Here is a 14473-nt window from a genome sequence, read left to right as displayed (position 1 = left end):
TTTCTGACGTTATTCTTCCGCTCATGTGCCTGAACTGGAAAAACGCGTTGAAATAATTGTTGGACATTTACTTACAACATTAGCACTATCTATGTACATGATGTTTAACAGATTTGGGTGTCTGATTTAGAACTGCCTGCATAGTTTTTTGGCCTCTGAAAAATAAAATAGAATATTTAGCCACACAGCTGAACAGTAGGCTGCCATTTTATCACGAAAAAACAATTGGAAGAAACTACTGCGGCTAAAAAGTTAACCCAGTTGTGTTACAGTAATAACGGCATTTCAAGGTCGGGCTATTGCTATCACGGTTGGGTTGTAGAGTTAAAGAGGATTGGATAAGACTCCTTTGTTTCAGTCCATATGACACAGACGGTACAAGCAGACACATGCCAAACATTCTGCTTTGTCTTGTATTCAACTCGTATTCAACCCCGCGAAACCCGACTTGCTGTAGTGCTAAATGTTATTGTTGCTGCTGCTGCTGCTGAAGAGCCTTATTGTCTTCAGTTGCAGACTGCTGCCACTGCTACAGTAATATTTATGTTGCTGAAGATATGAACTGAACGCAGCTTGTTGTTGTTACAGTATACCAGTGTCACTGCTTCCATTATTTGTTTTCTCGAGATAATGTGGAATGTGTTTGGTGTCTGTTGCTTGCTGTCTGTAGGTGGTTGGTAGGCGTGTAAAGGAATACAAATACATTGTTTGGATATGAACAGATAATGCACTCTGAACAGAGTCAAACATCCCAATTATCCAAAGTGATGCAATACAGCTAATGAGCTATTATGGCCCGTGTTTTGTCAGTAGCGTTCTCAATTTTTATCATAGACACGTCAGACCAACTTAACATTCATCTGGGCCTCCTCACATTAAAGATACAAGATAGAATCATGTAATATGACCCCAGATATGTTTGTGACATAAACACATACAGATTCCCTAGTGTTTGGATTGCTGATTATGTTGTCTCCTAATTGTTTCTCAAGGCGTCTGGATGCCGTGGTGTTTGACTGTGGCTGCGATATCCGCTGGATCCAGCTTTGGCAGCAGAGAGGAGAGGCCACGCTCCACACACAGCAGCTCTACTGCAGGAACGGAGCCTCCAAGATACGACTGCACAACATGTACATCCACAACTGTGGTAAGAAGAGGGGAGGAGGAGGAGGAGGAGGAGGAGACGAGGGAGGGTGTGATCTGCGTTTAAAAAATAGGAAAAGAAAAAGGAAGCAGCAGAGTGGAGAGGAGAGGGAGGGAAGGGGTAGAAAGGAGGAGAGAGAATGGCTGACGGAAGGAGACGGGGAGAGCGGGAGAGGGAGGGAAAGGGTTGAAAGTGAAATGGGGAGGGAAGAGAAGAGGAGCAGGGAGACGAGTCGAGGAGGGGAGGGGAGGAGGTGTGACAGAGTTCAGAGGGTGGATCTGATGTGAGGAGCTCTGTGTTGATTCTGACAGAGGCTGTAGACTCTGCAGTATTGTCTCCTGGTGGTGACTCATCCCTGACTTCTAATGTGTGTGTGTGTGTGTGTGTGTGTGTGTGTGTAACCCATTTCCTCCTTTGTACTAATTCTGTTACATTAATGAAAAGTGATTAATTGACTTGGTGTGAAAATATGTAGACACAGGCTGCGACAGGTGTGTATTAACATGAACACACGCTGTGTGTGCATGCGTGTGTGTTTTCAGACTTGCCAGAGATCAGTGTGAGCCACAGCAGTGTGTTGGTGATGGAGGGCGACAATGTGACGGTGAGCTGCAATGGATCTGGATCACCGCTGCCTGAAGTGGACTGGACTGTCAGCGGCCTGCACTCCATCAACACACACCTGGTCAGACACACACACACACACACACACACACACACACACACACACATACATACAAACAGCTGTGAAGCACCTGTTATCATTATGCCTTTATAGCTTTACAGCTACAAAATGACACAAAAACAAATGTATGATGATGCCCAAGTACCCAAACCATTTGTGTAACATATATTTTTTCATTAGTGGTCACCATTCGCTCCCTTTCAGTCATCTGATGTCACTAAGTCAAACACTGGTGATGGAAAGACAAAGCTTCACAATTGCTCCTTTTGAGTTACATGTTACCTTTGCTGTCTTTAGGGCCCTGCTTTTCCAATATGGCTTAACTTATCCAGGCTAACGTGTTGTTAACAGGGGTGGTGGAAGAAATACTCAGATCCTTCACTTAAGTAGAAGTACCAGCCTAACAGGGCAAAATTACTCTGTATTATCAGCAGAACGTACTTACTGTAAATACATGTAATAAATGGCTCATATGACTGATATTATGGCATTATTAGATTGTTAATACTGATGCAACAATGCGTAAGCAGCGTTTAACTCTTGTAGCTGGTTGAGGTGGAGCTAGTTTTAACTACTGCATTAGATCATTTACTCCAGTGGTTCCTACTCTAGGGGTCACATAAAATGGTCCCAAGATAAATCTGATCTTGAAATGATCCAATATTTTGTGAAATATTGGATCATTTGACCTCGAACAGTTCTTCAAATGAAACCATCTGCAAAGTTTAGAGGAAAAATATCAAGTTTTTTAGGTGTATATAGAATGGCAGAGACGAGCACCCGGGTGTCTGTAGCCAACAGTGGTAGCCTGTTTGCACTGGTATTTGTGGAACCTGACTAAACTGCGACCATTTCACAACATTAACTACGTGTTAGAAAACATTGCTGTCAGAAGGCCTAACCAAGTATTCGTACTCGGGTGCAAATAGACACAAGGGGCCATAAGCCAAAATGATTCAGAACCACGGGTTTAATCTTTCCACTTTTTTCCACAATCCCATTATTTCTGCAGTCATGAATGATGTTTTCACTATTAGTGAGGTTCTCCCCAATATGAGAGCAAAGCGTTATTATTGATCATAATGCTAACACCACGACTAACCCACCTGGTGGCGAAGAGATAATATTCTTACCTCTCAGAACTCTAACTTGCTGTAACATCATACCTTAAAACCATGACATAAAAACCTGCTGAAGTTTGTCACGAACCAGATTTAATTGCATGACCAATTTCCCCTAGTTTATAAACGTACCTCAGTCAAAAATAGTGTGTTTCAATCCAAGTATTTAAAGTCTGTACTAATGCAAGTACAATAGCAACATTTTAACATCATAAGGTCATGGCTAAATGCCATCTGATCTGGCTCCATTTAACAGTCAGAAACCCTGAGTTAAGGTTATGTGTTTTTGCTCATATTACTATATATATTATATACATTTGGATTGGTCATTTGGTTAACATGCATGTTCTCATCTAAAATCCTAATTACATAAAACATATCGTACTGTATCTAAAAATTTGTTAATCTATGGGTCTTAACCATAAAGATGTATGACGCGTCTTCACTTCCTCCCACTTTACAAAAATATGTCCCATCCGCTAACATGGAGTTTAGTGGACAGGTTTTATGACCTTTACTAGCCAGCCACCAGGGGGCGATCGAGACGTTTTGGCTTCACTTTCAGGGAGCGGTCGCGTCAGCCATTTTTATTTACATTTACATTCTATGGTCTGACTCAAGATGCGTGAGGCCTGCTTTGAAGAACTGAAAAATCCAGGCTTGTGTCAAATCATCAACATCAAGTGATGCTAACTCACTCATTCACATGGGCCTTGGCTCCGATTAGCTGTGCAGCATAGGTTACCGTGATGATCTACCCCTGTTCAAAAAATATGCCAGTTTTGTGAGACTGAAAGGCCCGGGGTGGAACCCACAGTGAGCAGGCTAACCCCCACTGATCTCGCTCTCCCAGAGACAGGCCCCAGGGACGTCCCAGCAATAACAACAGCAGAGGTAGACAGCGAGGAGAGGAGAACAGCAGTTTCTGAAATTGCTGCGTGGCTGTATTTGTCATCTGTGTATTTTACTGCGTGCAGTGACTTTACAGATGAAAGTTACCTCAGCTCCAGGCTCGATGTTGTAGGTTAGACGGATACAGTAGCTCATCAGGATGAGTGAAGTGTTGGGGAACCTGGCCAACTGACGACAAGAAGGGAAGCATAAGCATTGTATTTGGCTACCTAAAGGTGAAAAGTTGTGAGTCACTGAGTCCAATTCGTGCCAAAATGTACAATATACGACTCTTTACTATTCTTGCTGCAATTTTCACCCACAGCATATCAGATTTATGTCCACTGGTAGTGTATACTCCACTTGCTTCGATTCTTTATTCTATTTTAATGAATCAATCGCTAATTAACTTTCATTGTAATCAAGTAGTTAAAGTATGAAACCCCAGCAATATAATTATATATGCTGTATATCCTTCGCATGCCTAAATGTCTCTCTTTTCTCCATCTGTGTCTCTCGTCCTCTCTTCCTGTAGTCCAACGTATACTGGCCGAACATCCACTCTATCAACCTGACTCTTTTCAACATCAGCCGAGACGACAACAACTTCCAGCTGACCTGCATTGCAGAGAATGTGGTGGGGATGACCAACTCCTCCATCCAGCTCAATGTGCAATGTGAGTTGGATTTCTCCTGTGATTAAATCCAGGGAACCTCCGGCCGAGGGGACAGGAGTTAGGTGAAGGCTATGATTTGAGCCTATAGAGGGTACAGTAGCTCACAACCAACTGACAAACATTTCAAACTGACATTACAGGTTGTGCTCATAGGTGGCCTGCTTCTATATGATTCCCTTGAAACGATTCAGAATGAATGTATATTCATATTAATGTTACCCATGTGTGATGTGGAGGTAGGTATGTTGACATAAAATATTTGGTTATTCTGACTAATATGTTTAATTAATCTACTAATTTGCATAGCTGTTTATGTTTACTGTCATCAAGGTTAATGGTGGGACATTTGCAATCTCAAAAGGCTTTAGTGTTAAATTCAGTAGCTTGGCCCATGGTGTGTGTACCTACGGTAGAGCAATATCACCAGGACGACAATAGAATAAGAAAAACAAAAAAACATGTTTGACAACAAGGAACACTGTAACTAGAGGGGCTTTTTATACCTGAATGTTAGCAACTTTGAGTTATAATACCCTATGATTTGACTAATGCTAGTAGTTTTATTTAAACCTGGGTTAATAATTGACCTGTATCTGTACCAAATTTCGTGACAATGCATTCAATAGTTGTGAAGACTGCACTAAATGTAAAATATGTCAACCTCATGATGGCGTTAGAGGGACAGTCCGATATATTAGTCTGGACCAAATTGGTGGACTGACAGACCCATATTACCTCCCCTAGAGGCTAAAAATGCTAGTGTGTCATGTTGTTTGCTCAGGATTAAACGCATGGTCAGTAAGGGTTAGCCCAGGTTAAGTGTAGTGTGACCATCTGTAATAAGTAACAACCTCCATCAGCCATGCCACGACAGAAAATATCATCAATTCAGTGTCCACAACATCTGTATTGTCGCCATCAATAGTCGTGTTTCTTGGGTAGCTAGAGCGTATTTGCTCGCTCATCGTGGATGCTCTGAATAAGACTCAAATGCTTAAACTGTGAAATTATGCTGCTCTGTCTTTGAAAGCGCTAATCAGGGAACCCTGCTGGTGTAGTGATTGCTTGGAATGAAATATTGTTGCAGACCAGTGAGCTAGTGGCTTATCCACATTAGAGGCCATCAAGTCACCAGGGGACAAATATGGTTTGGTAAAATCTGGCATAGTTTGGTACAGGCTGGTACGATTCATAATCCAGTGTTCCAAAAGACGGCACAATTTGAAAATACTGGTAATAACTGTCAGTGATGTTTAGTGGACAGCTTCACGTGCGAGGCATACGTTAATGTCCTACAGCTACTATAACTATTTGGTCAGTGCCAGAGGACATATTGACTGTATTGTTTAATCACCTTAGACTCTTCAATCAGTAACAACTGTTTGCATTATGCTAGATCGGGATTATGAAATGAATTGTGTACAGACCTGGTTAGTTGGAGATATTGTTAGTTGATGTTGGTTCTCTTTTATATTTGCAAAGCTCGGTTGCATAATTCTCATCAGTTGTAACGGTTGACCACTGACTTTTAATTTAACTGGACAAAATCTGGCCGACAGCAAAAAACAATAAGTCAAGAAAAACAAGGCTCGATTAGGATACAGCTGGTACAGTACGAAAGCTTGGAGCCAAGAACACTTGGTGGTTTCCTTTGGCATGAGATGTCTTTCATGGCGGCTTTGATGGACTTGTGTTTGGACTGAAATGTAACTTGTATTCATGGCACTGACAGTCTAAGAGAATAATTTAACACAGGGAAAAATCTCCTTTATCAAGCAGAACAGGCAAATTATGCAGGTACATTTAGAATGCAATGAGGTGTTGCACAGTTACAAACCAAGTGAAATTGATGTAGCCAATTAGCAAGAATATACCCTCCAGCCCACATGAAAGCTCAGCCTTGATCTGAGCAGAAAGAGAACAGGAAAAAAAAAAAATACAACCCTCAGCGATGATAAAGCAACGATTTGGTAACCATCAGAATGTTCCTCTAATATCCAGACCATGAATTACAGTATATAACTCAGCTCTTACATAAGTTTATCCTGTGGAGTGGCCCTGGGCAGATTTGGGACAGACTGTATTCAAAGCCAACATTCATCAAAGGTACCTGACATTTTTCTCTTTGTAGCAAGCTTGCTGTTGTAGAGCACAATCTATTGTGGCTGTTTGCAATGTATCATGCTACAGGACAGGGGGAGATTTGTCACCAATTCAAACCCTCCCTGCTGGAGCAGAGCTGCTAAGGACCGCGCTAGAATGACAGATTGACTTTGCAACATCTAGTCTTCGGGGCTTCCTCCACCCGGACACTCACTGGATGTACATCTCCAGGCATTTCTTTTTTCCTGTTGTCACTCTCTGCTGGTGCTGCAAATTAACTTATTAATTTTTCACCACATGCTCTGATGGTAATTACATTTCCTCCCCTGTGCAGCCTATTGTCTCTGGAAATGTCATAAAATAGCTTAAACTGCTGCTCTGATTAGGGAGTAATCTGATTGACAGCGAAATTACCAGCCGTCAAGTAACATTCTCTGCATTCAAAGATGAGTTCCCTATTTTAGCGAAACTGTAATTAACCACAATGCAAATTCTGCAGACCCATTGTCTGGAATAATAGCAGCTCTACAGCATTGTGGACTCACATAACTTACCAAGTTTTTTCCTTTAGTCCTGTAAGCCTGATGTAGCTCTCTATCAAGAACAAGGCATTAACTAACGCCTGGGTTAGTAATTCTGTTCCTTGAGTATCTCTACAGGTAATTATGAGTAATTAATGAGGAAATTAGGTGCATCCCTGTTGTATCCCTCCAGAGACTCCGCATAATATCCCTGTACTGCTTCTTACAGGTTAAAATCTTAAACACAATGTGGTTCAATGTGGCTAAATCTGTCCCATGAAACTGTTGCCTCCCCTGTCACTGCGAGCCATGGCGTCCTATCTGTAGTCTGGCTGGAACATGGCATTTGAAACGTGCCACCAGTGTTACCACAAGATAACATTGCACAACTAGCCTTGTATTCAGCGTTCCCCCTGATCAAAGGCATGTCGTTATCAAAGCTTGTCATCTGTATGAGCGCTACGAGGACACCATGTTGTTTAAGACCAGTATGGAGCGCCGTACTGATTTGTATTGTATTGACTGAGACTGGGCTGACAGCCACGCTGAGGGAAAAATAGATCGGTCCCTAACTGTCCATCAACAAGATAATTTTGTTTTTTCCTCTCTTTTTTTTCTCTCTCTCTCTGTCTTTAGGCTGCACAGCTATACACCGCCCTCACTTCATGCCCGTCTTCCTCCCTCCTCCCTCTTTCTTTTCACTCATCTCTATCTTTTCTCTTTCTCCTTGCACTTAAAATCACAGCTCTGCACACGCCCCCACACCAACACGTTCACACATACGCATGCCTTAGCCTTCAGTTCAATTGAATGACTTTATTGTCACTATTGTCTAGCAGGAACAGTATCACCAAAGCAATTTATGAAATGACAGCTTTCGAACACCAATAAATACTTTATTCATCGTTTTTTACGGGATGAATATTAGCTAACCATTGCTACACAATCAACAACAGTTATAATAACCAGAGCTGTAACTGACAGCTACTTTCACTGTCTATTAATGATTAAGCACAAGTTCAGTGTTTACAATTAGGAACACTGGAAGACACAGTTGTATGTGATTTTATTAATTGCAAATTCGATTACGACTTGTAAAAGTACAGTATCAGCTAAGAAAGACACTGTGATATAACCTCAGCTTGGCCCTGTCCTTTAGACACCTTTATTTGGTTAATGTTGGTCGGTCGGACCACCACTTAGACTGAAATATCTATTACTATTAAATGGAGGCATTCATGGTTCCCAGAGGATGAAGCCTAGGGTAAGCTGTACGTCACATTTCGTACTAATTAGCAAATGTTAGCATGCTAACACGTTAGACTAAGATGGTGAACATGGTGAACATTACACCTGCTAAACATAAGCATGTTATCATTGTCATTGTGAGCATATTGACATGCTAGTCATAGCACTCAGCTCAAAGCACCTCTGTGCCTAAGCACAGCCTCACCGAGCTGCTAGCACATTGTGCATTTTCCCAAATAAAGTCGGCAGTAATCAAAATGACCCAAACAAGTTGACACGGAAAAGTCCATGTAGTATTGCTGGTTGGATGTCTGGGCAAACAATGAAACTGCAATAGTCTGCTTTGTGTTATTACAGTATTGTGAACTTGGAGGCTTGGAGGGTGCACACAGGTTAATCCTGCCATCCAAATCCCCCATTTAGTGCCTGTAATCATCAAATACTTGGGTTTTTTTTAAATTAATAATTGACTTTCTTAACCCCAAACCTAGTTCTAGAAGTATAATCAGAAAACATGTACTATGTAGCAGCACATTGCATGAAGCCGCAGGTTCAGGATTCATTGGAGCAGCTGCAGGGCTGTCTGAATGACAACAGAAACACACACAAGCAACCATTATCCAGCTATATGAATAAGATCGCTCACACATGCCTATAGAAATTGCAGACCTCATTTAGACCCAGCAAGAGACAAAACAGTGGTGTATTATGAGTGTGTGTGTGTGTGTGTGTGTGTGTGTGTGTGTGTGTATGTGTGAGTGGATGGGTGGGGGGCTGGTATGTAGAACAGACACAGAGAGAGACTGCCAGGTAATACCGTCTGCCAAATTTTTCCTTTTGATGATGTAGCTGCAAGAGTGACTCATTGCAAAGACAAATCAGCGGATGAATTGTTTATGAAATGTATCTGATGGTATTAAAGTGATAAATTGCCTCTCAGCTTGGCGGTGTTGTGGATTCAGAGGTGTGTTGCTGCATGTCAGGAAAGAGAGGCTATGTGCTTGTTTATGCAGAGGAGATTCCTCTGTCTATTTCAAGCTATCTGTTTGGATTCCTCATCACCCCGTGTACTGCTGCAATACGTAACACGCAGTAAAAGGCTCAGTGCCACGACGAGGCAAGAAACCAGCCTCCTAAATGTCACGTTTCCCAGAACAAACAGCTTTGTGTTTAGTCTGCTGCTGCAGAGCTTTTGAGGTTACTCAAAGAATTAGGACAGGTTTTCATCGGCCCAAGGGTTGTGGAACTTTCTCAACACATAAAGGTCTTTGTAATACTTCTACTTATAACACAAAAACCAGGCAAACTGATGAGGGTTTCAAGAGAGAAAACATAACTTTTGGGTGATCCAGGAACTACTCATTCTGCTCTTTCCCTAATGCTATGGATGGAGTATGCCTAAAATGTTCATCTGTCATGTAAATTACGTGGTTTCTTTCCCTTTGCACTGCAGTTCCTCCAGTCATCCTGAGACTGGCTGAGCCTGAGCAGCGCCACGATACCTGCATCGAGTTCACGGTTCGGGGTTACCCCCATCCCAAGCTGCGCTGGTTCCACAAGCAAAAGGAGATTCTCAAGAATGATTACATCCGAACTGACATGGACTTCTACCAGGACTATCTGGAGGGCTGTCTGACCTTCCAGAACCCAACGCACATCAACAACGGCAACTACACTCTGGAGGCCAGCAACCCTCTGGGAACGGTCACCAAGACAGTGTATGGTCACTTCCTCAGGGGCCCTGACGACAATGTCGACGGTGAGTGGATCATTTCTGCTTGGTAGCTATTCGTTGCTGTGCTTGTGGTTGATGAGTGATGCACTCATGGCAGCTGGCAGCACTGATGTCCCCATAATCACAATCGAGAACATACTCATGGGTAAAATGGCATTTATACAAGGGTTATTAACACATTTTTACTGCTTGAACATTGCCTTCATTCTTCTGGATTTAAATAAGAATAAAAGCACAGGAGAAAAGAAGAAATGCTGCCAAGTAAATCCCTACTTCCCATAAGCGCTAGCATGGCCCACTTTTTGGAAATGATTGGAACAAGTCCTCAACTAGTTGAATTTCTTGTTTAAACTACCTGTTGTATGAATTACAGCTTCTGTTCTGGGTGGAGGAACTAATAGAAGCTTTTAGTTTTTATTAAAATCCCTCTTCACAGGGTGCAGGTTGTGGAGCTGATCCCTGCCTGCTGGATCACAGCCAGGGTTCACCCACAGTTCAGTCAGGTAGATTGTTCGCTTGCAGTTCATCCTGAGTTCACAGGGAGGGGGAATAAACCCACAAAGACTGGCAAATTTCTCCCCATGGTCAATATTCCAAGGTTAATACCTTGTGTCAATTTATTGACATAGCGTGACTTTCTCTGTCTTCTCTTTTGCAGACATAGTGGAAATAGGTGAGTGCCTCTATTTTCAAATTTAACCCTGCTATTTTTTTTTTGTTTTGTTTTTTACTGCTTGTTTGTTTGGCGTCATTATGCACACACACACACACACCTGGTGGAGTATCACTGTTGAGATAGTAACCATGGAGAAATTTGTTCACTTTGTGTTGCAGTTCATAAAAAGCTCGAGCATTGCTGGTCAGTTTTCTGGACCCTGATAGTACTAATGAATATAATTATAACTGAACGCTGTGTTTATGCCATATGCTTTGTTCAAGGACATCGCAAGTTGTTGAGAGAGATGGGGCAGCATTTCTCTTTCAAAAACCTGCTTTTTTCTGGTAGTTGGGGTTAATGCTGAGTCTTTGCACTAAGTAATATTTCCTTCCTCATACTCCCTGGTGTCATGTTACTGTCCATGCAAGGTTCAGGTGTCTAAAGCCGGGCAGCAGCCGCTCAGTGGCTCCGCTTTTTCTGATTTTTGGGGAGATTTGATGCCCTGCTTTACCTACATACATCTCCATACACCTTCACCGTAAGGTGTCCTGTACACCCACAGCCTACTTGCTGGTTGGTAAGCAGCACTACTTGAGCAGCTGGGCTTGGTCAACCGTTCGCTAAGCCCTGCCCCCCTTAGTTACTGTTGCTACACCTGTTGATAACAGATTTAACACTTTTTAACAATTTTTTTGTAATTTTCGAAGCAATGGGTCCTTTATTCCAGACAGAAGTACACAAAAGCAGGCTTCTCTTCATAGCCCACAACCATTCATTTTCCCTGCTGAAATTACAACAGCTGTAGCTAATAAGCTAATGATATTAGCTAGCTGTTCATGCTAATGGTATCTCCATGACTTGGTTAAAAATGTCATTAATAATATTTTTTAATGTTTCAAACTGACTCATTTAAAAACACTCTTGATGGCTACATACGTGATATCATGCCATTGTGCAAGTATGATAGCGTGATAGTATGATGATAGGCAAAATGTGAGATCGGACTCGTTTCATTCTAACGTCGTCTCGCATAGCCAGACCTCCACACTTCGTTTTAGTCAGGGCTGGAGAAAGGTCTGGCTGAAATCATTATCATTCTGGTATAGGGGAAACAAACACTCTGGCTTGTTTGTATTTCTTTCACATTCGTCTTGGGTAGCGCTAAGCCCAGGATGCAGCGATGGTGCCCTTGCAAAATGGTAACACGCAGATAGCGGATGGGGAGGACAATTACTAGCTTACTTCTAACTCTGGCTGAGGTTGCTAGAGTGTAGACTTCCCCAAATCTAATAAAGAGGAAGACAGAGCCGCTAACGTTACCCTAAACTCTGATGTAGTAGCAAACAGAGCTGCCGTACTGCCCGGAGAGGGGTTGAGGGAACACTCATTTGTTGAGGGAGGGTCAAGTTTTAGTCACTCTCTCTCTCTTTTGGCATTATTGCCTTTAAAGCAGACAGGAAAACAAAGGGAGAGAGTATGACATGATGCAACAGTTCCCCGGCTGGCCCACCGTCACGAAGCAGCCAGTCGTCTATCAGGACTCCCCAGGTTTTAGTCCTCCTCTTTAATGGGAATCTTATCAGCAAGTCAGCGTGCATAACGCTACCTCTCTAACCCCGAACTAACCAGCCACAGAGTACACAAGCTACTTTCCCAGCCTGTTAGCTGGTGATGTGTGAGTGTGAAGCGGTAAGCGCAGTCATATTGCTGTAACGATGCTTTGGCCCGCTCACACACTGCTCCGTAAATCCCCTGTGTGTGATGTGTTGGTTTGGCCTCAGGCTGTTGTGGCAGCCTCACAGTTGACGGCTTAAACAAAGTAGGCTGATCTGATCTCTGACCTTCATCAGAGTCTTCTTCCATCTCCATATGAGGCCATTCTTCCTAATCAGCCATGGATTATAAAGTTTGCAGCGTGGCCAGGGATGGAGACGGATGGACACAGACTGTGTGGCGAGCTGCATTAGGCAGGCAGCTGCCTCATGTTGCCACACATACACGCACACACAGCTTCTGGGAGTGAGGCAGGTGAGGGAGAGGTGTTTAGGTGATGAGAGTGTGAAACATTATAGCAGCGGTGTGTGAGGGAGTTCAGGCGTGGAAGGGAGACTGACAGGCTGACTGATACTATTGCTGCTGAGGAGAGAGGAGGGCAGAGGGAGGGGAGGAGAGAGGGATGAAGGCTGGGAAGGAGGGACAGAGGGATGGTAGTTAGGGCACACGCAGAGCGATGCACTGTAGTGTACTGTGTGTGTGTGTGTGTCTGAGCCAGTGGCAGCCAGTCTACCATGTGGCCATTAATTTACCCACAATTACTCTCTGATGTCCTGGCTGGAGGCCTCAGACTGGAGTTTCCCTGACACCAGCTCATTTCATTTCATGGCTTCGTCTCTGTCCTCTTCTCTCCTTACACTCCCCAGACCTCTGCTGTTTTGCCAAAACTCTTGTTTGTAGAGGTGTGACATGTAGCGTTTTAACATCAAGAAGTGGATTTCAGGGTCATTTGGATACATTAATGTGACTACTGTAGACTGAGTTCTGCTGCCTGACCTGAGTCCAGCAGGCTTCAGTTCTGTGTATGAATTTGGGTAATGATGCTTTAGATAAAGATGTCAAGTTTGAGTTGGCTGGTGCATTTTTCAGCTGATTTGATTTTTACCTAATTTACCTAATTTTGGTGCTCTTGGCTGTATGAGCTTCTGTTCTGTTTTTCTACTTGTATAATTGTGTTTAATTCTAAAGCAGCTTGTTTTAATTAGTCTGTGTCTTTTGTGTATGTACAAGCACGAGCATGCATTCGTGCAATTACAATAGAAATTGCACAGTGTCTTTTCTGTTATTTTCATCTGAAGATTGGGTCTGGATAAAAGCAAATTTCAGGCTTTGTTATCAGACTTTGTGACAGGTGACAGACTTGAATGTGCATTCAGGCTGTGTAGACTTGTAACTGGAAGCCTTTGATCAGCCTCTGGACTTAAAATGCATTGTTCATCAACATTGTCTCACATTGTCTCGACCTTTTATGGCATAAAACAGGGGCATGGCAAGGTTCTTCCTATTTCAGTCAGTCCGCTGACTAGAAGAACAATTTCGGTCCATGTCAAGAGATTTAACATTTATTCAATAGAAAAATATGAGGAGCTTTCTTGGACACGCAAATGAGGACAGCAGAAAACATTAATAAAACCATTTGGCTTTGTGGAGATATTTACTGTAAGTTAGTAAACCACAGCCATTAAAGGTTTCTGCTCGTTCACAGCCACTGATGCCTGTTTTGTGTTTTTGTGTTGCAGTGACTTCGACGCCGTCATATGGTGATCCAAGCCGACCAGATGAAGATACATTTGGGGTGAGTTTTTCTCCTTAATGATGTTGGTGAAACAGCTGCTAAAGATATTGCCCGTGGACTCAACAGAGAGCCGCTGTGTCTTTCAACACACATCTAAACTGCATCTTATTTGTCAAAGGACCCTTGTAGGGGTTTGTGCTGTGTGTTGACATGCAGCGCGCTGAGGCACAAAGACACCACACAATGTTACAGTCATTTTTCAAAGTTGTATGTTTGGACACTAATGATGTTGACGATGGTAACACTATCCTGCAGTGTATGCTGTTGTTTTGAAATGTTATGTAATATGGGGGATTCTGTACAGTTTTTGAAACCAACGCTGGCGAGTTATTCCACTGTAG

The 14473-nt window shown here is 42.7% G+C and overlaps 1 protein-coding gene across 4 annotated transcripts in view; it reads left to right on the top strand.

The window, feature by feature from the left end:
• The window catches only part of ntrk3b (neurotrophic tyrosine kinase, receptor, type 3b), a 158314-nt gene that overhangs the window by 78010 nt on the left and 65831 nt on the right, over positions 1–14473 (top strand). For 2 of the 4 annotated variants that reach the window (XM_070924668.1, XM_070924507.1), the window contains exons 5-10: positions 993–1147; positions 1687–1829; positions 4377–4518; positions 9844–10149; positions 10784–10798; positions 14077–14132. In XM_070924668.1, coding sequence (XP_070780769.1) covers positions 993–1147; positions 1687–1829; positions 4377–4518; positions 9844–10149; positions 10784–10798; positions 14077–14132 — 817 coding nt within the window. The remainder of the gene's footprint in view (positions 1–992; positions 1148–1686; positions 1830–4376; positions 4519–9843; positions 10150–10783; positions 10799–14076; positions 14133–14473) is intronic. The other 2 variants (XM_070924744.1, XM_070924588.1) reach the window with 1 other exon arrangement.

The sequence above is a fragment of the Enoplosus armatus genome, chromosome 1 (genome assembly GCF_043641665.1).
Source record: "Enoplosus armatus isolate fEnoArm2 chromosome 1, fEnoArm2.hap1, whole genome shotgun sequence".
Lineage (NCBI taxonomy): Eukaryota > Metazoa > Chordata > Actinopteri > Centrarchiformes > Enoplosidae > Enoplosus > Enoplosus armatus.
The sequence above is the reverse complement of the archived record's forward strand: the minus strand, read 5'-3'. Positions and strand labels throughout refer to the sequence as shown.